The sequence below is a fragment of the Vidua chalybeata genome, chromosome 5 (assembly GCF_026979565.1).
Source record: "Vidua chalybeata isolate OUT-0048 chromosome 5, bVidCha1 merged haplotype, whole genome shotgun sequence".
In the NCBI taxonomy this organism is placed as follows: Eukaryota; Metazoa; Chordata; class Aves; order Passeriformes; family Viduidae; genus Vidua; species Vidua chalybeata.
Genome location: NC_071534.1, coordinates 720,652 through 747,462, shown reverse-complemented (window position 1 = coordinate 747,462; position 26,811 = coordinate 720,652). Strand labels below are relative to the sequence as shown.

At 42.7% G+C, this 26,811-nt stretch overlaps 1 protein-coding gene across 2 annotated transcripts in view; it reads right to left on the bottom strand.

Moving 5' to 3' along the window:
- Nucleotides 1-4,734: 4,734 nt before the first annotated feature.
- The window catches only part of PTPRO (protein tyrosine phosphatase receptor type O), a 139,131-nt gene continuing 117,054 nt past the window's right edge, over nt 4,735-26,811 (bottom strand). Inside the window, exons 16-27 of one of the 2 annotated variants that reach the window (XM_053944128.1) lie at nt 25,250-25,318; nt 21,785-21,868; nt 18,048-18,083; nt 16,983-17,064; nt 15,855-15,945; nt 15,281-15,357; nt 12,683-12,817; nt 11,239-11,361; nt 9,923-10,077; nt 7,926-8,061; nt 5,991-6,111; nt 4,735-5,011 (exon numbers count right to left, since the gene is read on the bottom strand). In XM_053944128.1, the coding sequence (XP_053800103.1) occupies nt 6,007-6,111; nt 7,926-8,061; nt 9,923-10,077; nt 11,239-11,361; nt 12,683-12,817; nt 15,281-15,357; nt 15,855-15,945; nt 16,983-17,064; nt 18,048-18,083; nt 21,785-21,868; nt 25,250-25,318 (1,093 nt within the window). In that variant the 3' untranslated portion in view covers nt 4,735-5,011; nt 5,991-6,006. The remainder of the gene's footprint in view (nt 5,012-5,990; nt 6,112-7,925; nt 8,062-9,922; nt 10,078-11,238; nt 11,362-12,682; nt 12,818-15,280; nt 15,358-15,854; nt 15,946-16,982; nt 17,065-18,047; nt 18,084-21,784; nt 21,869-25,249; nt 25,319-26,811) is intronic. The other variant, XM_053944129.1, reaches the window with a different exon arrangement.

The following is a 26,811-nucleotide window of genomic DNA, read 5'->3' as shown; positions in this document are numbered from 1 at the left end:
TCAGAAGGAGATCTCATTTGGGGTTCCTCAAATGAAAATGAAATGTTTTCTTCAATATATTCTATGGTTAAAAGTGTTTCATTCAAAATGTTTTCCCTAGGATTTGAGCAGCGAGGCTTATTTTTTCATGAGTAATATTTTAGAATGATGTTCTATGTCTTTGAGAAGGAAACAAAGCAGTTTTTTAAATGCCAAAATCAGTGCCTTATTAGACGTTTGGTAAGTGGGAGTAATTTACTATTTTTCTGCCATCAGTCTGCCTTTGTTAACGGGGTGGAGGGAGGGTGTTTTAGCAGCCTGTGTTCACTCAGCAGTTCCATGCTTTCAAAGCACAAACCTTTTAACCTCAGCAAGGCACTTCTTCCCACTCCTTTAGGCTGCTTGTTCCCTTGGGACACCGTGGGGAGAGCAAACCACTGTGAAACCTCACATTTAATTCTGGAAGAACACTTCCAACCAATAGTGATGGGTGGAGGAGTTTACTTACCCTCTAGCAATTCCAGTGTTAAACAGGGCTTTGCTCAGACAAACTGTGATCTCTGGGATCTCATACAAACTTTCAGTGCTCCAAAGCATTGAACTGTATAAAAATTGCTGGTTTGTTGTCTGGTTTTTTGTTTTGAGTGGGGTTGGGAAATAAGTGCATATATGCATGACTGATGTGTGCAGGAATAAACGGTTTCTGAAGCAGTAGAGACATCATAGCCAAAATTATAATGATAGTCTGAAATGTGCAGAGCTCTCAGTGTGTTCATCAGTGTTTGTGAACTTCAGAACTTTGATCATTTAAGTGAACAAACAGAAGAACCCATGAGTATCTGTAAGATGTAAATTCTTTCTAGTTAGGAAACCTGTAAGTGACAGAATTTTTATTTTAACGTGGGAGGGAAGGCATTTTGAGTTTTCAGTTCATAGCTATGGCTTTAACACCAGACCCTGTTCAAGCAGGTATGGCCACTGATTTTCCTGCATTTCAAGCAGAAAGGAAACAGGATGATGAAAGGGAACTCAACTTTCTGGCCAAATTACCCTTTCATAGGAGCCCAGTTTTTCTACTGTGTTGAGTCTGGTGTCTAAACCAGCCCTGTTTAAGGTTCTGATGCATCAGAAGTATTTGAGGGAATAGTTTTGAGATCAATCTCCCCCCTCTACATAAAAGCACCAACATTATATAGGAGAAGAAATGAGAGGGAATCTCTTTTGGTTCTGTGTTTAAATATTTCACAGACTTTAAATTTCTACTGCAGCTATGCCAACTTTTTGCTAATAAGTGCCTTTGGATTGGCTTTATCTTTTTTTTTTTCAGTTTCTAAGTTGCTTAGGTTGCACCTTTGGCCTCTAACTACATCCTCAGTTTTCAGACCAAAATGAGCATCAGGGTATGAGTCTGTGCTTCTACTCCTTGGTCCTTTTTGCAGATTAAAAGAGGAGATGAGTGAAAATAGGGAGCCTTCCTAGAAGATTCCTAGCCCCCACTGGTGCCTGTCACAGCAGCAGCAGCAAAGCTCAACCCACCCTGCTGCCATCCATGGCAAGAGCACTAAGAACATTATTCTCTCACAAGAAATGGCTGAAATTGAGGCTTTTGCCTGCCTCAATGAAATTACAGTTTTGACACAAGCCCTTAAAAATTTAGAAGTGAGGGGCAGGTGCTGTGACTGTGCTGAAAGGAGGGAGGGAAGGGCCACTTCAGAGCATAAGGTGATGTTGATTGTTGGACAGGGGACATGCATCCTAGTTTGGTGTAGGGAAAAAAACCCAAACATTAAACGGAAATAAAGCAGGAATGAGGCTTCCTGACCGGTTCTTAATCTTTTGGTGAGGTTTGCACACAACAGTTCTGAAGACCCAAGGATGTCAGGGCTCACTGCACAGGGTGTGCTCGGAGAGGCCACACTTCCACATGTGCCTGTACAAGCTTCTTACCATTTCAAAGGCATGTTGACTTAAGTTTACTTATTTTTTGCTTCCATGGCAGCACACACAGCATGAGACAAGGAGAAAGCCTGCCCTGGTTTCAGTTAATGGTCCCTCACAGCACAGAGCTGCTTTTACAGACAGCTGGGTCAGTAGATACTGGAAGAGCAGCAGATCAATAAAGAGCATCAGTAGCGTCAGCAGAGCTTTGGACATGAAGCTCATAATTCCAAAGAGCTATTACCAAACCTGAAGCTTCAGACACAGCTTTACAGCTGTGATGACTGGAGGGCAGATGCTGGAAACAATATTAACATGAAGCATGAGTCCAAAACATTATTCTTTTGGACTTACACTGAAGGTGTATGATGAGGTAATGCCAAAATTATGATGTGTCAATTCAGACTAAAAGGCTCTGCATGTGTCTTCTGAACCACAGTGTCTTCCAGGCTCATTTATTGCTTTACTCATGCCTTGAATGCTGGGAGAGGTGGTTTCCATTGCCATCCCACGTGGCCACTTACACAGTCTTGCACACTGTGTGGGGTAGGAAAAGGTATTGTTCTGATGGAGTTTTCATTGTAATTGACTTTGTGATTAAGCAGCTATTAAAGGAAAAATACCCACCTGCTGCTGTGCAAATGGAAAAATCTCTGACACGCACTCAAAAACGGTCCAGTAAATTCAGGCTGCTCAGTGTCCTTTGCAGCAGTGTGATTTTGGCATCTTTGCAGCAATTTCGTGCCCTGTCACATTCAGCCGAGCTTCTGTTACAGCACTGTGACGTTTTGTGGGCACAGTGGTGATTTAGCAGTAACCTGCTGACTCTGGGCTGTGATGCAGGATGAGGACTGGCTCAATGGGCAATGGCCAGCAGGAGGGAGGAGACAATAGATGAGAAAGAACATTTGTGGGTTGTTTTTTTTTTTTTTTTTTCCCCAGCCAGTTGTCTAGAGGGATAGGAACACATTTTCTGAGTAAACATGTAATGAAACTCTGAAATACATTTTTTTTTAAAAAAAGCTTGGAGGCAAGGTCTAAATGGTCAAGTGCTCCTTTATAATTCTGTTTTCTGTTCAGTTTAGACCAGACAACTCTTTGCTGTTCCTACTGGGATGGCAGGCCCTCCAGCTGAGGCACACCAGTGAAATCAGGGAGAAATGTGCACCACTGAAGCCTTTCTTGCCACCAGCTGGCTCCCTGACACAGGGTGCTCTTCCCTTCTGCTCCTTGTGCTTGGGGAAAGAGCATCCCTGCTCGAGGCCTGGGGTTAGTGGGGGCAGTGCAAGCAGCAGCAGGTGCCTGGAAACAGAAGGGAGGGGAAGTGCCTCTCACACCCATTTAGTAATCAGTGCTTTTGCTACTCACCTGTTTGTTTAGTACCCCTCACAGGAGCTGTTTTACCTGGGAATTATGCTAAGTCTGTGCAGTTTTGCATAACAAACACGGGAGAGTTTGAAAGATGTTTCTGCTGTAACCAATACCACGATGAAGCAGTGCTCAAAGAAGTATGCACCTATTTACCCACCAGTGGAACAGCTCTGGGAGAAAAAAGAAAATCAGCTGAAGGAGATCAGGCTCCCCAGGGCAGCTGAGCTGCTGCCCTACACCCTGCTGCCCTGCCAGGTGACAGCAGAGGCAGGGTGAGTGAAATAAAAGTTGTGTGCTGGTGTGTTTGCTGTTCTGCTGACAGTGACTTCTGCACAGTAAGCAATCCAGTGTGTTTACTTTCAGTTCAAGTCTGCTTTGTTTACATTGAGTACCATCGCTGCTAACTTCCAATGAGGTGACACAAAGCAACAGGTTACAAAAATGCCATCAAACATCCATTCTGACAGCATCCATGTCACAATACACAATGATGTACCGGCATTATACAAAGACCCAAAAAAAAAAAAAAAATATATATATAGCTAATTATTTTGACTGAAATGGACAGCAAAAAAGAAAAGAGCCCCCCTCCCTGCCCCGAAGGCCCTGCAGGAATCCATACTGACACTTTGGCAGCCTTGTAGCAACAAATTGAAAACCAGCCCTTCACATGCCAAAACCTTGTATTTGTAACATTGTAAATTCCTGGTTCAGGAAGAATAGTTACGCCTATTAAAGCACTTTTTGTGTGTGGTTTTTTTTTTTTTTCCCACCCCTCCAACCTGAACCAGCTTCACGTCTTCACACAGGGTTAATAATTACTAAAAATAATACATGAGTGAGGGCTATAGGCACCACAGACTGCTCAGACAGTTAAATGCTAGAGTATATCTGCTAAGATAGCTGGAAACTCAGCTGCCCTGTGATTAGATCCATCTAAAAGAAGAGCCTGATCAGTGGCATTACTGGAAAAAGGTTGGCAAAAAGAGCAATCCCTCTGCTTAATTGGCGGCAGCCCAGTCAAGAAGCAAACCCTTCCCTTCCCTCAGCTGCCTGTTTCAGCCTCACAGCTCGGATTTCTGCTCGCCAGTCCTCCCTCGTGCTCCCCCCAGGCCCCACGCAGCCCCCATCAGTGCTGTAAGGGAACAGTCAAATCCATGGACCCAGCAACCCCCCTGCCCCCCCAGCCCCTTTTCACAATCTCCAGGTTTCTTCATGTTTGTTCATGCCTCGCTATTCACTAATGAGGTATTATTAGATACTAACAATGCCTGCTCTCCTAGGGGCAGAGCAGTGACACATGAAGAAAGCTCTTCAGTCAACCATTAAAAAAATATTGCACTTACTTTAACCTTAAGCCCAACCTGCACAGAAAGAAAAAAAAAAAAAAAATTATGAAAGAAATTAACCGAAAGTACCAAACAAAATCCCAACACTCTGGAGCAATCTGTTTTATGCACATATAGTGTCTTTTCCTTCATGTTGTTCAGCTGAATTTGGTCCAGTATTTAAAAAAAATGTCCAGAAATGAAACAGTTCAAAAGACACCGCAGGCTTGTTAAGGCTTTGTCTCCCCAGTGCTTCAGAAAGGTAAAAGTTTCTTTCCCTCATTGTCCATGCACTGCAAAGCAGTGGTCTCTCGTGGCACAACACCTGCCCCTTCAAACCTTCAACAGAAAATAAATCAGAAGCAAGGGAAGATGGGTGTGCTTCATGGTCTCACCTGCAACCAAACAAACAGACTGCCTTAGAGAGAAGAAAAGGAAATAAATGCAGTTTTTAGCATTTGTTTTACTGACCCTCCACTCAGGCTGGGACTGCAGGTCACCAGCACAAGGTGCTGGGACTCAGCTTAGACAGAAACCCTAAACCTGAGGGACAGCAAGGCAAACTGGGGTTCCCTTACAGGCAGGGGGATGATGCCCACAAGGGTTAATAAATGCACATGTGCAACACCACAGACACACAGCGAACAGGCTGGAGGCACTGCCCTCAGCACAGCTCTCCACCAGCTGCCTGAAAAGCAGCTTGTGTCAAAGCCTGCAGCTTCCTGCTCCACCCAAAAGGGAGCATTAGGTTGTGGCTGGGTTATTGCTGCCACCTAATGAGCCAAAGCTTGGAGCGTAAGGAGCGGTGACACGCGTCCCCAGAGCTCGTGGTCACAGCCACTCCTTCTGCTCAGGCACGGGGGGCAGTGGGGAGTGAGAGCCACCCTTCACTGATGCTACTGGTGGTACCAGTTTGAGAGCCTGCTGCTTCTCTGCTTCTGTGATTTTTGATTTGGGAAAGTATTTCCCACTGTTTGACGCCAGAGCTTTCCGGTCACCAACTCACCTTCCAGCAGAGCCTCCCAAGCCTCTGCTGGCCTTGGTAAACAGGCAGAATTCTTTTGGAGAACAACTGGAGATACTGAAGTTCTCCCTCCCTTTAAGCTTTGCAAGGCACGTCATGACAAGTGGCAGGGAAGGCTTAGATGGCTCATCAGGAGTTTGGATTCTCTTTTCCTTTAAACATGGGTGGGCCCATATATTGTTCCAGTGCCATGGAGGGTAGTGGGTGCTGCGAGAGGCTAGGTGGACTTTTCCCTCGCTCTCCATGTGAACATGGAAGGGGAATGAGAAAAGCCCCAGATTCCAGCAAAGCTGCTGGAACAGGGATGTGAGGCTGTGGCCGTGGCACGGGGCCAGGCTGGCCTGACTTACCACCTGTGACTCTGAACTAGGACTTGCTGACGTTCTCGTATATGACATCACTGATGCAGAACTGCTGCTTCTTCTTTTGCCACATCAGCTGCACGCACTGGTGAATAAAAATGTACTGCTCCTAGAAGAAAAGAGCAAATAACAGGGCATTTTTTTGCACCCCAGAAAGCATGACAAAAACACAGCCAGTGAAGCAGTTTGATGGTTCACAGTAACAGCCTGCACTGTGTCTCCCAGCTCAGCCCCTCACAGTGCACAGGGAGTTATCAGCTCCCAAAATAACAGTCCACAATTGTTACAGGTAGCAGAAGGGGAAGCATGAAATCCACCTGACACCATAATCCCTTATTAATAACCTGAATGATGACATAAGAGTTGAATCTGAGTTAAAGTTGCTCTACTTTATGTTGCCTAAAAATAAATAAATTCCAAGAAAGGTATCTGAATGCTTTATGTGTAACAAATTGCACCCATGCCACACATGCACCTGAAACCTTTTAATGAGGTTCAGGTTCCTCAGTGTTTGACCCCTTTATCAGTAAGAAAACCCCGATTTTGTTCACAGAGTAGTTAATTTGGAGAGACTGGTTTCAATTCAGGATATTCCCCATTCTAAAGCCTGTTTTGGGCCCGTGCCATTTGTTTTTTTAAACTGCTTATTGAGACACTGCCAAGTTTCCAGCATACCAGGCACTGTGAACTCAGGTGAGCTGTCAGTGGTTTCATATTTTGAAAGGAAAAACTGTTTGGTGGCCTCTGTGACTGAGTGTCAGTGTCACTTGGTGACACTGAGGCCAGGCTTGGCCACTGCCTGTAGCAGCAGGAGCTCAGTAGCTGCCTTTAACACCAGCCCCAGGCATGCAATGAGGTTCTACATGAAAAAAAAAAAAAAAAAAAAATTAAAGAAAAAAAAACCCTACAAAAACCCACATCACCTCTGGAGTGGCAAGAGTTGCAGCTGAAATCAATCAACCATCAGGATTTTTTTCCTCTGGTGGAAAGGATCTGCCTTTGGATTAATACAGTGAATTGTGATGAAAAGTGGCAGTTTGATAGGAATGATCCAGAATGGACTGAAAATTACTTTTTTTTTTTTTTTTTATTTCCAGATCCTAATTATTGTCACTGCAGGTTTTCTTCCTCCTCTCCTCTCCCTGCTTTTTTCTTTGCTCTCGGTTGAACAAACTTTGGCAATAAACAATGTAGCCTGAAAACAGTGATGGTGACACTTCCAACTGCAGGGAGGTTGCTCACTTATACTGTGTGTCTAACCAAGGAAGAGCACAACAGGCATGAAATATGAAATCTTTCCCTCATTACTAGGGGAACTGGGAAGGTTTACATGCATAAAATCTTCTGCTTTGAAGAATGAGTTTGTGATTTTTTTTTTCCCCAGTATATATTTTTGTCTTAAAAACAGAAAAAGAACTACCCAGTAGATATTGGGGTAGGGAGAGGGGCAAGGAGGGAGTCTGGCAGACTCACAATCCTTTTGTCTGTTTTGCTTGTTTGAAGTTCCACTGTGTGATGAGCTCCTAGGCTGGGCAGGATGATACCAAGATGATACTTGAACAGGGCTGCCTGCTACTGATACCATGCCATGAGCCACCTGCCCCCTCAGCAGGGCCAGCTCTTTACAGTGGGGTCTGAAGATTTCATCTGTTAATCTCTTCTAATGCATTGCTTGCATATTCATTTCACAGAAGGGGGGAATAACTCATTTCCTCTGGCAGGCAGTGAGAGTGCAGATCTATCATCAAACCCACCTGTGCAGCAGATCAATAATGTGACAATATCACAATGAAGATGAGAACATGATTATTATATTGACTCACAGTGGTTTTGTCAAGGGGAACAACAGTCATGAGCATGATGAGGAAGGGCATGAAATGGGCACAACAATTCTGTCACAGTGCTGAAGTGAACAGCCCTTACCTCTGTCTGCACCATGGACATTCTGTAGGACCTCATGTCCGACACCAGGCCCAAAATATCCACGAACTCGTGGTCACGGATGTGCTGCAAGAGCCGGTCCAGGGCTATGAACGTTCCCGTCCGTCCCACGCCGGCGCTGCAACACACACGGACACGCAGCTCATTCCAGGGCACACGCAGCAAAAGCAGCAGCCCTGCAAAAGGCAGGAGTCCTGCAGCTGCAGCCATCAGACACCGCTGAGCTGAGGCCAGGCAGGCTGGTGCATCTGAGGGACTTAGTGGCACTCAGCCCATTGGTTGGGCAGAGCGGATGCACTCACACACAGAACCCGCACCCTCACCCTCCCTGAGCTCCTCCTGCTGCCACTGCTCCCCTCACAGACCTCATGAGAACCCCTGCAACTTCAGGGGCTGCAGCCACAATTGCAGAGACCTGCTCAGGAGCAAGGGATGCCCCGAGACAGCGGGGGCCACACCTGCAGGCTCAGCTCCACAGCTCTGCACATTCAAAGCCCTTGGCTTGCAAAGGCGCTGCACGACTGCAGCTTGTCCTCAAAGGACACCCCCAGTGATGCCTTGAGGGCTGGCCTGGAGCAGAGGCTGGGCAGAGTCACAGAATGAAGCAGGGATTTGTTCAAAGGATCTCCTCCATGGATCCACCTTGGGCAGCACCAGAGCCCAGCCAGGGCTGCAGCCAAGAGGAACCAAAATGGTCCCAAAATGCACGAGCGCTCCCGGGGGCTCTCACTGGGATCAGCTCTGCTCCATTTGCACCTTGCACTTCATTGTCCCATTCCAGCTTTAGCCCAGGCACTCCCATCCTGCTTGTTTTTCTCTCTCCAGCCCACGCTGTTTGTGCTCCTGGGCCTGAGCTTTGGATCATTTGTCCTTGGTGCCCAGCTGGAGCAGGAATTGTTTTGTCTCGCTGCTCTGTGCAGAGAGCTCACCATCCCATAATATAAAACCCAGACCCACACACTAAAGCAGCACAGAACCTGAGAAATAGAAAATCTAAAACCTGAGGCATCACCAGAAGAGTCTGCACTCCAGGACTTCTGCCTTAGGAGCATGAGACAGAAATAGCCACCACTCAGCTGAAAATCTGCATTTTCCCCAAAGGGAATCTTAGCAACTAGAAAAAATACACACTGCTTTCATTTAGAGATTCTCATGTGTACGATTGTTTGCACTGTGAGTTCACATGTGATGTTTAAGTCAGATTTCACAGAGGTTTTACAGAGTTTCACACAGCATCCCAACACCTTACCTACTACTAAGGGTGTGTATCTTGGCAAAAGCTCTTCCTTCTGTTTTGTCAGGCTTTTTCTGAAAAGCCTTGAAAGTGTTTGCAACAATGTTTTACAGCTCATCTCAACACAGTTCAGCAGAACTGTAACAAAACAGGTCTCCACTTTGGCTTTTGTTGTGTTAATTCCTCAAATGCCATGAATACATTGGAACATCTGATGTGTTAACTGGACAGATGTACGGATAAATTCATTCTGTGCCTTCTTTAATGTCTGAGAACAATTGCTGCAGGAGCTGATCGATGCACTCTTTCTTTGCCCCCCTTCTACTTTCATAGCATTGTTATTTTAATCTATGTGGTCTAAGATGAACAGTATAATCTCAAAATACTACCTGAAAATATCCCTCTTTGCTGCTAGAAGAATCCTCACTGAAAAAAAGAAAATACTGCAGCTGTTGCCCAGCTCTCTGATACTTGCTTCTGTTCCTTCCCAGAACAATTAAGCAGTAGATACAGGGTCTGATTTCATAATATTATATATAAATCTCTCCCCTGGCTTATTGAGCACTTTTTTTTGATACCAAGACTCATGGAACAATATCCTCTATGAATTTCTCCATGAGGTTACAGCTGCTTAACACTAACACCAGAGAGAACCACCTCCAGCCAACAGGTGAGCAGAACCCCAAAATCTCTATTTCTCATGGTTTCCCAACCTATTTAATGCCACATTCCTCGAAGCACTTACCTGCAGTGTATGACCATGGGGCCTTTAGCCTTTGCTGATTTCTGCCTGACCATCTGCACAAACTGGAGGATGCTCTCGGCAGCGTTGGTGGTGGGGACGCCGTGGTCTGGCCAGGCAGTGAAGTTAAAATGCATCACGTCCTGCACCTCATCAGCCTGGGGGGAGAAGCAGAACAGCAGCATGTCACCACTCTCAGTCACACGGAGGGCTTTTCTGGCATTTTGTGCTTCTCTTTTTTTCTCCACATACAGCCTAAAAGACTGAAGCCGGCCAAGAAATTGGCAAAGAACAAACAAGCTAGTTAATTACAAAGTGGGGGGGAATATCAGGCCATCATTACCAAAACAACATGAACTTCCTGTTTCTGGGTTTGGGATTTGCTTTTGTCCCTGTGGTAGTTCCTTCTTATTTTGCTTTTAAATCAAGAACTGTTGCATTTCTAAGCTCTGGGCTTTTTTCCCCTTTTTATTCCGTTCCCTCTTTTCTCATTTTTCCACAGATAAAGAACAACACTGTTGGCAAACAGTCAAGCCTGGACTCCTGAGAGATTTTATATTCAAGTTTTAAAGAAAGAAAAAACAAAACAAAACAAAACAAAACAAAACAAAAAAAAAAAAAAAAAAAAAAAAAAAAAAAAAAGAAGTAAGAAAAAAACATTACCACAGGAAACATTTAGGAAAAAAGCTCCTTATAGAAAAATCCCACATTTACAATGCTACAAATTCTAGTGGCTTTAGATGAAGTAAGATCCTCAATACATAAGGTCCTGGGTCAGTGGTGAATTGCCAGTGCACAGCTTTTTCCACACCCCTAAATTTTCCTTCATGAGATGGTGCTGGCAATGAGCTGATGCACGAAACAAAGGTGCAAGGAAAGTCTGAGGAGGTTCATTTGGACACCACATACTCTCACATTTGTTTCAGTACTTTATAGGTAGACATGATTATTGCAGAATTGCCCTTTTGAAAAGTATTTTCAATTCCTCCACTGGTATATTTTCAAGTTTTGAATAATTTATAGCAAGAAGGTGTGCCTGAGATATAGAGAAGAAGAAATCATACATTTGTTGTCAGTAATTATTGGTACCACAGAAGAGTCCAGAGCTCTATTTTTGTTTCAGCCTTGCACTTTGCTGAGAAATTTAGAGACAACAATTTTAGGGGAAAGTTTTGTGATTTTGTCATTTGCCTGTGTGAAGTGAGGGTAAGGACAACGATCTCTCTTAGGTGTTTCCTGCTGAGTGCCAGAAATGGACAAAGGTTAAAGAACAGGCTGGGCTGAAATCCCTCCCGCTCCTTTGGCAGGGTTTCACTCACGTAGCTGATTCGGAAGCTGCGATACACCCAGTCCGTGTGCTCCTCCTCGCTCAGCATCTCCACTGTGATGTCCCCATATGCAACAGGGTCTTCTGTGAAAGGCCAGTAGTGGTCACACTTCACCTGAAATGGAGGGAAGCCCAGGCATTTCTGCATTTATATAAAGAGACACGTATGGAAGGAAGCACACGCGGACGGGCGCAGAACCCCAGGCTCAGCAATGCCTACAGCACTGTTCACCTGCTGCTGCAATAAGAGGAAGTTTATGCTGCAAACACTTCCAGTCTGACCATTCCCACTTAATTGTGGCCGTCAGCTATTTATCAGTTTTCAGAAGTGCAGTGAGGAATAGACAAAGAGTGCCTTTTGTTATTCTTCCTGATATAATAGGTCTAAATGCAGCAAAACGCTGGGGAAGAGAATGTTCATATAAACCCCCCAAATTATATCCCAAATATTTCTATTACAATATCAAGGGAAAATGTAAAGATAGAACTTTTATTTCATAATTATCTAAATTTAAAAGTGCAGAATCACAGAAGGCCTGAGGTTGGAAGGGACCCCTGGAGGTCACCCTGTTCAAGCCCCTCCCCTCTCAAGCAGTGTCACCCAGAGCCAGCTCTAGACCATGTCCAGGTGCTTTGGAATATCTCCAAGGATGGAGACTCCACAAGCTCTGGGCAACCTGCCCCAGTGCTCAGTCCCCCTCAGAGTAAAATAAGTGTTTCCTGACTTCAGAAGGAATTTTAATGTGGTTCTTTAATTTGTGCACATCACCTCTTGACCTGTCACCGGGCAAGTCACCTCCAAAGGAGTCCCTTGTCTCCATTCCCTCCCATCAGGTATTTGTACACAGTGACAGGACCCCTGGAGCCTTCTCTTCTCCAGGATGGAGAGTCCCAGCTCTCTCAGTCTCTCCTCTGGTAAGAGGGGAGGCTTCAGGATAAGGTCAGGGGAGGTAAAAGGGCAGAAAAGGTCGAAGAAGGTCAGGGGTCGTCAAAGAAGTTCAAAGAGGGTTGAGGAGGTTAAAGAAAGTCAGGGACAGTCATCATCAAAGCAGGTCAGAGAAGGTCAAGGAAAATCAGGGAAGGTTGAAGAAGGTCGGGGAAAGCCAAAGAATGTCGAAGAAGTTCAGGAAAAGTCAGAGCAGGTCAAAGAAGATCAAAGAAGGTCAGAAAGTAAGAAGGGGTCAAAGAAGGTCAGAGAAGGTGCAGCAAGTCAGGGAAAGTCCAAGAAGGTCAAGAAGGGACAAAGAAGGTCAAAGGAGGTCAGGGAACATCAGGAACACCAAAGAAGGTGCTGAAATGGGAGGGCAGGTGCCATTCCAGGGCTGGTTGTGATGCTGCCTTGTGATCAGCAGCACTGCAGAGACATTGACTCAGCACAACAGAGCTCTTTCTCAGAGGGCTTTCTTTTACACAACATACAAGATTTTGTTACATACCCGCCTTTTCTCATTGCACTGAGTGAGCATAACAATAATTTGTGATTTTTGCTGGAGAACCATCTTCCAAAAATCATTCCTAGTTTCTGGCAGTGGTCCTTGGGTTGCAATGTATTCCTGGGGTGAATTATAACCCTAAAAGACAAAGAGATAGGTCCTGCTTACCAATATGGTTACTGCTTCAGAACATGTATTTTTCATATTTTTTTAGCTTGCCCAAGTTCAATTTGTACTTCTAAAAGTGATTTTTAATATAAAGAAATATTTTTTTTTAGAATTTATTCCATGATGACAACTTTTTCTAGATTTTGATGCTCCCAAAGTCTAAACAATCTAAAATGCAGCAGATGAAGCTGTTTCCACATAAATCATTTGCCCAGAGAGCAGAAAAGGCAACATTAAAAAAGCAAGTAATAAGAACCCTAAAAGAAAGTTACAGCTCCTTCCAGATGATGTAATGTTAGGGTTTGTTTAGTTATAGGCACAAAACCAGTTACAGATGCCCAGGCTGCTCACCCCAAGCAGTGCCTGGGGTGATTTCCAGTCACTGGTGTCAATGGAACAGGATTGTACACACATGTTTATGTCATGAGGCCCTAAATTAATAAAATATTAATTAGAATTCTGCTTCAAATAATAGAGAAGATGCTGAGTCAATGCCCTTAACAGATGCTAAGATGCTTCATATGCCTGTATTCCCTTTCCTATACCTATCAACATGATTTTAGTTGCAAAGACTCCTTTCACCTCTCCAAAACCAAAAGACTGTTATTAGGACTATAATAAAAGACCACAGAATGACCCTTTTGGCATCTGCTATAAACATATTTGCTGAGATTGTATCATCAAAACTGCATTTGGCAAGTTATTTTATATTCCTAGCAAGAGCAAAAAATATATCCAACACACAGCATGACCCCATGCAAATTGGGCAATTTCTGTGCCACCACTGTATGTGGATCATCAAATTATTTGTGATTTGGGGGCACTTTCCACAAATGGCTTCCTCCAGACATCTCTGCAAACGAGCTCAATCCCAGTTTTTTGCACTACACAGAATTTTCTGCCTGCTCTGCGTGGGCTGTGTCTGACCTAAGTGACAAATCCCTGTTAGCACAGGGCTAGATCCCCCCCTGGTTTCTGTGTTTGGAGCAGGGAATCAGTGGAGCACTGATTATCAGAAAAGAACAGCATTAACATCACGTGTTTATCCCACTTTCCATGGTCAGCATGTGCTATAAGCAGAACTACAGAGATGCAAAGTGGAACTGAACATCTGGAAGGGACTGCTGCTAAAGACCCTGTCATCCACAAGCCCGTGTGACAGAAGTTTCCTGGGCTGTGAATCCTGGAAGGTTTTTCTTTCCTCATTCTTGCAGTGTGAGTGCTCAGGTTCCTGCCCTGGACGCAGAGAAGCCAAGCACAGACACTTGGCTCAGCACTGCACACTTGGGCAATGCCAAAGGGACAGAGAAGTGGCTCCAGTGACTCATCCAAGGGCTCCTCCTTTCTCCATAAACCATCCAAGGGCTCCTCCTTTCTCCATAAACCATCCAAGGGCTCCTCCTTTCTCCATAATCCATCCAAGGGCTCCTCCTTTCTCCATAAACCATCCAAGGGCTCCTCCTTTCTCCATAAACCATCCAAGGGCTCCTCCTTTCTCCATAATCCATCCAAGGGCTCCTCCTTTCTCCATAAACCATCCAAGGGCTCCTCCTTTCTCCGTAACGCTGGCTCAGCTCTCTCCAGCACAGGCAGGGTCAGCCCCAGGTACAGCCAGGCTGCAGAAATGCTCATTTGCCTGTGAAAGGCCTCTCCCCAGAGGGCTGCAGTGGTGCCCTGCCTCCTCTCCAGGCAGAGCAGCCCAGGGAATTCTGGCTCTGCAGCCCTGGCTGAGCCACGGCACAGAGGTACCCGAGGGGCCAGCCCTGGTGGCAGTGGCAGGGGTAAGTGACTGCCTCAGTGGCTGCACGAGCTCAGGGGAGAGTGGAGAGAGCTGATGAGCTTTCAGCCAACCCCCAGTGTCAAAATATTTGCCCACAGCTCTGTGTACACTGCAATTCTCCTGAAAGCGTGGGTGCTACCCCCGGTAAGCGGCTGCTCCCTGCCAGGTGCAGCGAGGCGCAGGGGAAGCACCAGAGAGGAGGCAGAAAGCAGAAGTTCTCTCCACACACCAGCTGGGCTGTGAGCATTTTGTGCATTTGGAATGTCTGCCTTAGCCCTTTTCTTCCATGTGCAGTAGAAATCTAGAAAAACATTCTCATTTGAACATCTGTGCTTCACCTGGCTATCTTAAAAGGCCACTGAATCATTTTAACATTCCCTGCTCATTTTCCTACCAGTCCAATCAAAGGCTCACAAAGATTCACAGCTACTGCAGCAAAATTTGCCAAAAACCTTCCCCCTCCACCCCTTTTTATTTTTTCTTTCTTTTTTTTTTTTTTGGTGCCTGTTCTCTGTAGGCAAAATATTTGGAAGCTGAAGGAGATGCTGAGAACCTGACTGAGCTCCCAGGAAATATTGTGCTATTTTCAAGGGCCCAGCTCTGCCTGGCGTGCAGGACACTGAGCTCCACACTGATCAGACCTCTGTACTCACAGGGATGTAGTTGGCATTAATGTAGTCAGATCCCTCCTCTTCATTCATTGAGACTAAGCGGACACGACTAAAATCATCTGCAAAGGAAACAGAAACTAGAAAAAAATCACCTCTCAAATATGGCACTCATCTCCAGCTAGGCAAAATTTAAATTAGTCCTATTGGAATGGCCAAAAATAATCTAAAATTCTTGTATTGACTAAGAGAGCAATGCCTGCTTCAGCAAACACGGACACACCATCCTTAGTGTTCTGCAAACACCCCCTCCAAGTGCTGTCCCTTTGGGCTCCCCTAGGCTTCATTAAAATCCTAAAAGAAATACAGAACACTACTCAGTAGCATAAAAACCCTTGTGTTTCTCACCTCCAAACTCCTGCCACCATAAACACTTGCAGGAAGCTAAATCTATTCAAAGCTAACATAAAAACCACTCTTGCCTGGCTCTCTGTAAGAGCAGGATTGCAGAACAGGCTTTCACCAGTCTCAGAAAAGCTCCTGATTCTCCAGTTTTCTTATTGGAACCCTCCTTTCCCTCTCAGGGGTTGTAGCAGGATTTAGTGCGTGTTGTACTTACACGGCAGGATGTTTGTGTAGCGATTCTTACAGCGGTTCATGGGGAGGTCAGCAGCAAAGTGCGGGATGTCCAGCCCAATCAGTTTTAGCTCCTGAGACAACAGAGAGGAAAATGGCAAGGTCAGCCTCAAAAACACTCAGAGAATAATTCCTTGTGAATACTTGTGGCAGGTAGCAGACAGAAAATGCTCTTTTTATATATATATATATATATATATATATATATATATAATCACTCTATAAATTGACAGCAGGATGACAGCTTGTCCTTTTTTGGTGCCTCTGAGTTGGGCTCCAAGCAGCTGGAGAGCAGTGCTGGGGTTTCTCCTCCTGATGTCAATCCCAGCTGCCATCCCAGCTGGGACTCAGAATTGCTCCTCTCTACACTCACTGTGCAACCAAAAATACTGTCAAACGAGGGGCTTGCTAAGTTATGCCTCTGGTGGTCGTCTGCCCTCCTTAAAGAGGCTTCTTGAAATCCTCAAGTGGCTTTCAGTCTTGGGGAAATGCTTAGACCTTTCTAGTCATCATCTTTGGTAGTTACATGCAATACATGGTGCATCAGGGAATTTGCTGTCAGGAAGGGATCATGGAAACACCCTGAGAGTCCTCTCCAATTCCTTTCCATGTTTAAATCTTTGGGAAACAGCCCCAGGATAGGGATGGGGTTTGGTTTTACACTACTAAACTGACTTTAAATTTTGAGTAATCAAGAGAATGCACCTGACCTTAGAGAAACGTACCTGTCTTAGAGAAATCTCCTTGCTCTTACAGAGATTTCTGAGGCTACTTCCTGATTTCAGTGCTTCCTCCCAAGTTAAGGACATTAAATATATAAAATAAAGCCATTAAAATCCCAAATTCAGTTCAGGTTGCCTAACTTAAAGCAAGTGTGTTTTTTCTGACAGTTATCTCAAATTGAATGTGAGAAGCCACTCCAATCAGCTCACTAAATGCAGGATTTAACAACACCAAGCTCCACTTCTGAATTCTGCAGAGGAGGAAGTGAAGCTGGCCCACCCAGCAGCGCCACAGATCGACCAACACAGAGCACACCACACAGCCTTATTAACACCTTGAAAAAGCTAATCTGGGCAAGTAGCAGAGAGCAGAATCCTCAGAGATTTACCTCAAATTGCAGAGAAAATTTATAATCTGAGTCTTTGGCCATATCCTTGATGTATCCATCAAAATCGTCCAGCTGGACAGGGCTTTAAAAGAAAAATACAGAGAAATTAGGTTAAAAAAATCTGATTTTTGTAGTACCTTTCATTTCTTTCTGCCAGAATACTCTCAAGTCATAAGTATATATTTGCAGCTGGTAATGCTAGAAAGAAATAAGGACAAACTTTGTGGTTCAGGGCCACCAAATGGTGGGTGTATTACATTTTGGATGCCACTGCCCTGGCAGCTTTCTCTGCTGGCTTTGACAACCACACACATTTGTAATTACAAGTCAAACTCTTTTCCCAGAGAGACGGTGGCTAAAAAAAATAGTATGCAACTATACAAAACCATGGAGAGCTTTAGGAGGTACAAATTAGCCTTGATTTAATGACTCCCATCTTTCCACACTTTTTTTTTTTTTTGCCAGGTGAGATCTATCTGTTAGTCAGGCACAGCCCCTGAACATAACACAGAAATGATTAGGCCAACACTCTGAGTAAGGAAACACAGGTAAACAGCTTCCCTCACCTAATTATCACACTCTAATTTACAAGCCACTGAAGCATGTACACAGTAATCTCCTCATTTACTTGGAGGCAATATGCCCAAAGGAACCTGTCTTATCACCACTTAATTACTCCTGTTTACCCGCTGGCATTAATGATCTAATGTTCGAGCAACAACTGTAATGAGAGCCCCCTGTCAACAGGGAAATATCACTGCAAACAAACGCAGCCCAGCCTTCTCACCATTTGCAACTTTTAACTAAGGATAAGCTCTGTTGAAATCACTAAGTTGGATAATTGATCTTTTCCCCGATGGTTAATTTTGTATGTTTTACTACAATCTGCTGAGCAGAGCTGCTTTTGTACAATTATTGTTTGTTTTCTGCTTTCAGGTGTCTCTCTTGGGATACGTCTATCAAGAAGTTTTCTGTATTTGTAACTGAAATACCACTATGCCACATACTCCACAATGCCTATTTAGTCTAAGACTTATTCCTTTAAATATCAGAGAAGTTACATACTTGGTCAGCTTTCTCTTCTTTAATCCATTTTTACTCCTGTAAAAAAAAAAAAAAAAAAGGAAGTGTTTTTCATTCATTAAACAGCTGTACAGCCTTTATTCAAAGACAGCACTGATTCAAGAAAGTGTATTTTTTCATCATACTCAGGAGGAGATTGGTGATAATAACTGGTGGACAATTTAAGGCTGATAGCAACATTTCTGTTGACTCCAGTGGGGGGCATATCCCATTCTGTGGCTCTGAGAATGACCTGCCACTGGAAAGGAAAATCTGTGCCCAGAAAAAGCCATGGCTCCCCTGTAAATCCTGACCCACTGGCTCTGCGTGGGCTGGGGCTGTGTCCCCAGGACCTGAGCTTGGAAAATGGGATGTCAACACTGGAGAGCATCTGGGAATGAGAAGCATCTGTTGGGTAAAGGGACAAGACCACTGCTTGCAAACTGAGGAAAAGGTGAAGGAAAATGGAGAGGGCCAGTCTCATAACCTGCTTATGATGATAAACGAAGACACTGGCAAATCTCCTACTGACCTCAGCGGGACTCAAGCTTAAACCTTAGAAAATCTAATTGACTTTAAACTGCTGGAGATAATTGTGCCAGTCACGTAAAGCAATGATTTATGGCTGGTGTAATTCACTAGCAACAGCTGTGAGCAGGTTTCTGAGGGCGTTAAGCAGTAAAACCCAAAGGGCTGGACTTGAGAGCTGCCCTCCACCAGCTGCCATGGCGTGATTTTTTGGAGGGGGCTGTGTGTTCATTTTGTTCTTGCCACAAAGTCAAGTTCAGTAAGATTAAATACACAGAGCAAGCACCCTGGGATAACTTGGCTAGAGGTCCAAAAACACTCATCTCCTCTGTTCAATCAGCCACAGACCACAAATAGATTCTTGCTTACTCAGAAGGAATTTTAGTAGTGTGACTTTTTAATTCCTGGGCATTAAACAATATCCATTCATTTTTCACATTATAATGATGCTATTTTTAATTTCATGGTGATATGAAAATTATGTCTAGATCATTTGGTTCACAGCTTCAATTAGCAAATTAAAGGACTTTTAAATTCTAAATAATGAAATTATACAGAAAGAAATATTAAAAAGCAGAGTATTTTTACTTTTCTACCTTGTTAAGTTTAGAAGTTACATTAAAAACAAATAAAGGGCTACATTCCAAAATTAAATTTTGCAAAATAGTCAGTTTCTGGAGCAGCCACAACACATAGTAATTTTGTTATTTTTTCAAAGTACTTTCCCATTTAATTGAGGAGCTTTGCCTGCAGAATTAACAAGAGCAATGGCAATACCAGCTTTATATTAAAGCGGAGATTAAATATTATAAACCTCTTCAGCCTATCATGTCATCTGTACATTCATATGTACTGTACATCTAAACTAGTAGTATTTATTTTCCATTTTCAAAGATTTTTTTTCCAGAGAAATCTTAAAGTTAATTCCACTAAATTATTCAACACACCTCTATCCCCTGTGACTATGGTTAATCTTTTAATGTCAGGCACATAAGAATTAATTTGAAAAGAAAAAAAAAATAGCTAAATGCCCTTTATGATGGGAATGCTTCTAACACTCCTCCAAGGAACACTTGAAGAGGCAATAAAACAAATGACTGACAAACATTTCTCAGCAAGAATCTTGTGTGCTTTGATAGTCTCAAGAGGCCTTTGCTTCTTAGCATTGCAATTGTTTCCAGAATGTTCATAAATATTTTAAACCAGCTTGTGTGCAAAACAAAAACAATTGGAACACTAGCTGGTGTTTCATCTGTTGTTCCATTTAGTCTACATATTAAAATACAAAGAGAGAGATTAATCTCATCTCATTCCACTTCAGCCCCTGTAAACTTAATCATCTAGACTGAAATAGATAGATTGATTGAAGGGGAAACCTCTGAAGAAAGATACACATCTGGAAAGGTGAGTTAATGCATAATAAAAGGAAAAAGGCAGAAGGACAAAAGATGACAACATTTTTGCAGCAGTGCCATTGACAGTGGCCACTCTGGGCTTCTTGACCAGCTGAGAGCTCAGTGTGACCTCCAAAATAATCACCTGCTTGCCTGACCTGATGCTTCTAGTTTTAGCTTTGATATTTCTCAGGTTCTGTGCTGCTTTAGTGTGTGGGTCTGGGTTTTATATTATGGGATGGGGAGCTCTCTGCACAGAGCAGGGAGACAAAACAATTCCTGCTCCAGCTGGGCACCAAGGACAAATGATCCAAAGCTCAGGCCCAGGAGCACAAACAGCGTGGGCTGGAGAGAGAAAAACAAGCAGGATGGGAGTGCCTGGGCTAAAGCTGGAATGGGACAATGAACTGCAAGGTGCAAATGGAGCAGAGCTGATCCCAGTGAGAGCCCCCGGGAGCGCTCGTGCATTTTGGGACCATTTTGGTTCCTCTTGGGTGCAGCCCTGGCTGGGCTCTGCTGCTGCTCAAGGTGGATCCATGGAGGAGATCCTTTTAACAAATCCCTGCTTTATTCTGTGACTCTGCCCAGCCTCTGCTCCAGGCCAGCCTGCACAAGGCTTCAGACCCTCCACCTCTGTGCAGCTCGAGAGCCAGCTGAGTTAATACCAGCCAAGCTCCAAGTATATAATTAATTAATATAATATACTATAACATAACATAATATAATATAATATAAGCCTTGGAGAGGTGGGGAAGACCCCCACGTGCTCCTCAGTGGAGTGTGTGCGGAGAACACACTTTTTCTTTCCTGACAGAAGAAATTGGACCTTTTTTACTTATATTTCCAGGCCCACTGAAAATTTGGATGGGTTTTTCTACAGACCCACTCAAGGAAAATCAGCCTCAAAAAATCCTCTGCTGAAGATGTTGATGTCTGCCTGCCAAGGCTTTGGTGCCTCATGGTAAGACCAGGGAAAATGCTTGGGAAATAAAATCTTAACCTCAGGAGCCCCTTTTCTGTAAAACCCTAAAACTTGGACCCAAGACCAACAGAAACTTAAGTTTCTTTATATGAATTAGGCAATTTTGGGTCATAGTCAATTATAATTATTTGTAAAATGGTTTGTAAAACAATTCTGGTTCTAAGTAGACGAGTGGCTTTGTTAGATATTTTCAAGAAAACAATCAGGTTTACTAAATCCTTATAAATTATTATAAAATTATAAATCCTTATAAATTATTTACAGACTAAAGTATTAAATATACAAAATGAGATGTGCACACAGTGACCCTGTTTTTACTCTTTGGGACTTCTAGTTGTATTCATTCTCAGTGAACTGCTTTTTTCAAAAGCAAAACTTTTACTGACATCAGGAGGGGATAATAGTGCCTTTGAAAAACAAATGTATCTGACATCACACACCAAACAGGTGGGGCACAATCAAGCAATTTTAGTAATAAACAGCAGCAGCAGAAGTCAGTGCCAGGCAATGAACATGTAAATAACCAGGACAGAAGAAGCCAGGACTTATCATGAAGCAGCAAAAGTTGCAAAGACAGCAATGAGATGGATATGATGGCCACTGTAAAATTAGCTTTTTAATACCAAAATGGGTTGGAGAATAAACAGACAAACCAGATGAAGCAGGGTAGCAAATACTTTGATACCCACATCCTCGCCAGTCCATGTTCCAGTGCAAGAAAATTATATCTCCAAAAGCTTTGACCCGTTTGAGAACAAAGGTACCACACATTTTTCATGTCATAGAAACTCACATTGTTTACACATTGCATATGGAAAAACAAGTAAATCACTTACCAAGGATTAACATAAAATGCCAAAAGATAATCAGTCCAAAGGCATGAGGGTAGCAGAGTTAGGAAAGCAAATACACTTCTACGCCTGTGAGCATTAATAAATAACACACATAAAGATGAAAAAGTGAGGAGAGTTAGTAAGACAAACAGAAATCAGGAGATCAGCAAATTCTATTTTAAAAATCAGCTAAACCCATAAATCCTACTTCCTAAGAATATTATTAGCATCCCTAGAATTTTTACTGCTCAGCCTGCAGGACTTTCAGCTATCCAACACAAAACTCCATATGGACAAAACAAGTATGTCTTATCATACTGATTCAGGCCTGTTACTTCTAATTTTCAGAGAGTAAAGTGGGTAGGAAAACATCATTGACAGATTTCCAGCCATTGCAGAGGTGGTATTAAGCCTATTTTCAATGTTTTGAGATATTCAGTACTGATCTGGTTTGTTTTTATCACATACATAATCTCCCACATTTGTTCCTGCAAGTGATCCTGTGGATATCAGATCTGTATCAGGGATAAATTCAGATGTTTACAATATCTCTTAATACCCTCTCTTGAGTCAGATTTCTCAAGGCATCCCTATAACACTTTGCAGAGTGCTTTAAATTCTTTCCTAGGTTTTAATCTAAACATTGCTCCAACAGTTCTTCTAACTGTGCTTTCTGTGAATAACTATCCACAGCATATTTTACTGTGGCTAGAGGAAATATGAGTACAAAATCATTCTTAACTTCTGTATTTGCAGGCTGTTTACCAGGTTCTGCCGTGCATTAATTCAGGAAACCCACTCAGGCCCGTTCTACCTATTGGTGAAATGGGCTTCAGGTACTTTGTAAATATGAAAAACTCATGAAACTTAAACAAATTTGGCTCCAGTAAAAGGATTTTTTTTTTTTTGTCAAATACATCCTCAGTGTGTTTTTTCCCCATCAGAAAATCTGCTGCCTTAAAAGTGACGCCATCATTCTGCAGCTGTTCTAAAGAGGAAATACAAAGTTAAATTTCCGTGTTCAGTACCCTTGGCTCTTATGAAGTTGGTAGATACTGTGTTTTCCCTGATAAACAAGTCATGTCAAATTGAATCATCTCTAATCTCAATCTTCCAACCAGTGAGGAAATCTTCTGCCCATGCAGTGAAAACTCCAAGTTATGCTTTAATGAGTTTTGCTGCTGTGGGCAAACGGGCAGCGCAGTTTCTGCAGGGCACCTGCCCCAGGCTTTGGTAGGAACTGTGTGGCTCACCAGAGGCAAGAGCCCCTCCTGGTCAGTCACACACCACAACAACTGCAGAACCTGACCCTGAAGGCTCCTTTGTTGTTAAGTTTCTATGGGGCTGGGCTGAGCATGAAATTTGGTTTTCCATGAACAGATCTCTGGTGCCACAGAGGTTTCCATTAGGCTCGGGAGAGAGAAGTGATGATGTTGCTGGAAATACTTCTCCTTCCTTTGAGAAACTCCACGTGAGGCTTTTACTTCCTCTTGCCCGCAGAGCCAGAAGCCTGGGCTTCTTTCATTGCCAATCCTCACAAGAATTTTCCACACTTTATCAAATCACTGGCTAACATACTTGCAAACTCATTTATATTCACAGACTAGGAGCTCTGACAGCTAAAGCAATTTATTTTATTCGACATATGAAAAATGTGTAATTGCCTAATAAACACAATACTGGTTTTTCTGCAATAATGCAGTGCTTCACATCCTGCTCAGGCATATGGAACAACTTAATTAAAAGAAGGAGATGCAGAGATTGCTCAAATCCTGAAAAGTCAGCTGAGCTTCCCTTGGGAATTAGTGGATATGCCCATGGCTCCCTGACATGATCCCGGGAATGAGCCAATCCTTCTCGCTGTTTTTAGGGCCAAATTTCCCACCTGGCTGCCTTGATGGATTGTGAATCTGCTCTTGACATTGGACAACAGAGGCACACAAAACAACTCTCAGAGAAATAAGGACCATAAGATAAGGACACACTGCCTTCAGTTACAAAAGGAGATATTAAGCAGGAATGCCTTCCTCAGTTTCTATTTTTATAACTTAATTTATGTATGTATACATATATGCATATACACACACACATACATATATATGCTAAATCAAGCAACAAAAACCTTCACTTTCGCATCCAAGCCTATTAATTCCCTTCCCATTAAAAAAAAAGAAAAAAGCCTTTTATGGTTTTAATAACGTCTGTTGCTAGTTTAATAATTTCATTCAAGCTTGGCTATTTAATTAACATGAGTGTTTGATCTTCTGACTTTTCTGCCATTAATATAGCCCAAGCAAGAGAATCTGAGGGATGGTTTCATTTGCACTGCATACAGCTGGCTGCGATTAAAGCTAAACCAAGCAAGTGAGGCTTGTTTAATGTCCAGTTAATTAGCAGCACAGTGAGATATTGACAAGGTTTGCTGGGCTTGTTAGTTCAGTTTGCAGGCTCATTAGCAAAAGGCTTGTGGTGGTGCAGTGTCAGTCCATTTAATGCCAGCCTTGCTGGCAGGCTGTGCCCTGTGAGGTCATGGAAAGCAGTTCCCGTGCACCAACTTTTCTTTCCAACTTCTTGGCTGTCAGCAAAGCTGACCACGGGTGCAAAGGCACACATTTTCTCCTGACCTGCTGGAATGGGGCTGATGTCATGCTTTGAAGTGTCTCTGCTTGGACACGCCTTGAAAGAGAAGAGGTTTTTGCAGAGATTGCGAACAGAACAGTAAACTTTGGCTCTGTCATTTGATTATCAAAACAGGGATGGAAGTGACCACACTGGTGCCAGCTCTCAGAGCCTTTTTACTCCTAGAAAAGCTAACCCTACAGATTTTCTTTGTACAATTACTTCTCTTCAGCTGATGGTGACAGTGATGATTTACAGTCCATATCAGTGCCTGCAATTCTTGCAGGTGATTTTCTAGACTAACAAGATATATTTAGGGTTTTTTTTGTTGGTTTTTTCAACAGCACTGAAGTTACAGTATATTAAGTTACAGTATATATTTGAGTTGGCTTGCCCTTGTCTTGTAATGTAAGGAAATATTTTTTAAAGGCAATGTATGAACACAGTTGGTAATTAGTTATCTACAAGTGAGCTTACTCCTGGATATAAATGCATGGAAGTGCTAATGAATTTATAGATCAAGTTTCTACAGTTGTGTTATTTTAGGAAATATGTCTGCAAGAGAAAGGAAAAAAACCTATCCTCCCCAAACACATCTATGCAACTTGGCTGACATGCAAATACATCATTTCCTACTAAAAACAGCAGGTAACAGAATGCGTGTCTCCAGCCATCATTCAGGAAATAAAATACATGCAAGGAATAAAATATTAAATTAACAAGCCTAGTAGTTTTAGCCTAAATAGGGACAGCAATGACATAAAAAATGAGCACTTTAAGATTGCAGATAACACTTGCCAAAAAAGCAGAGATGGGGGAAAAAGCATAAGCTTTGCTTCAAACACTCACCAGTTATAGGGGAGCTTTCCATCTCTCTCTAAAGATGCAAAATTCACAAAGGTCCCAGCCCCACACTCCCTGTTCCAGGAAGACCATTAGGTAAAAAGTTAATATTTCTGGATTCACAACACTTGCAAAGAGCTTGGTTTAACAGAGAACTCTTGGAGTTGCAGGGAAGTGCTGAACACTTCACATCTGTGACTAAGTCTGAGATAATCTGTATTGAACATCACTAGAACCCCTTAATGCAGTTGTCTAAAACCAATAAATGTTCAACACCACCTGAGATCAAATTGCCTAAAAAATGCTTCAAAGGAATGAAATTCTCAAATAGTCCTTATCTTCTGTCCAGATTTGTGTTTTCCATAGCGTGGCACTGGCCTCAGTGCACAGGTTAAATATTTACCTTTCTATATTAAATATTCACTGTTCCCACTCTAAGGAGAAGTTGTTTAATTGTGTCCTTTTTACAGGATAATTATAGGTAGTTTTGAGTTACAAAAATAACTGTAGGGAAAAGAAATAAAAAAATCCTGAATAACATTCTAGTAGGTTCTTTATCACAAGTCCATTATTTTCAGCTATGAATTATAAACTAACTTGACTTTTTTCTTGATTTAAGCAAACAATTGCTTGCAGCTTCTTACTGGATTTATTTTTTTTAATTTCCTTCTGGGGTGTTTATCTTCTGTGGCTAGAAGCAGTGATGAAGAGAAAAAGCTTTGGGCTGGCTGCACAGTAATTAAATAGGAGAGAGAATTCATTTAGATGGGATTTTCACAGAGCCAGTTACATGAAAAAGGATCAAATTATATAAAGTTTTCTTAAAAAGATAACTTGAAACATATGTGTGATGTGGTCATCTATTGCATGGAATATATAGACAAGACACAACACACAAAATGCAGCATCTGCTAGGTTGTTAAGCACAAGATTTTTTTACCTAAGTTTTTTTTACATGAAATATTTTCCATTCTTGACACAGCACAGTAAATTAACATAAAATATATTACATAGATTATAAAAGGACAAAGACTCTGTGACACCTTCAAAACTAGTAGGTAAACCAATTTTTTGGTTTATATATTATGTATATATATATCTATATAGATATATAGATATATCTATATCTATCTTTTACAGGGTTTGGAGAAAATTCCCCAGCTCACACAGGCCACAACAACCCACATTAAAGTGAACAGTTGCAGGTAAGATGGCCTAGAAAAGGAAACTGAATTTCAATATTCAGGTACAAATTGGTGCAGATTGGCAAATAGTTAGAGAAAAACTTTCTAGAAAATGTTATCTGCTGGTATGGAAAAATTCTCGTGTTCCAAACCATATCAAAGACTTGCAAAGAACCTTGATGTCCTGCTCATGCCCATTTGCCTCAGATGCTAATTCTCATTAATGTCCCTGACACCACCCTTTTGCAATATGGGATTGCAGGTATGGACTCGATCCTGCAAAGCTCAGAATTAGACAAAGCTTGAGGCTTGTCACTCAGGTCAAGAGTGAAAGTAGGAAGTAACAGCAGCAAAACAGCTCTTCTGAAGACACCCTGTTCACAA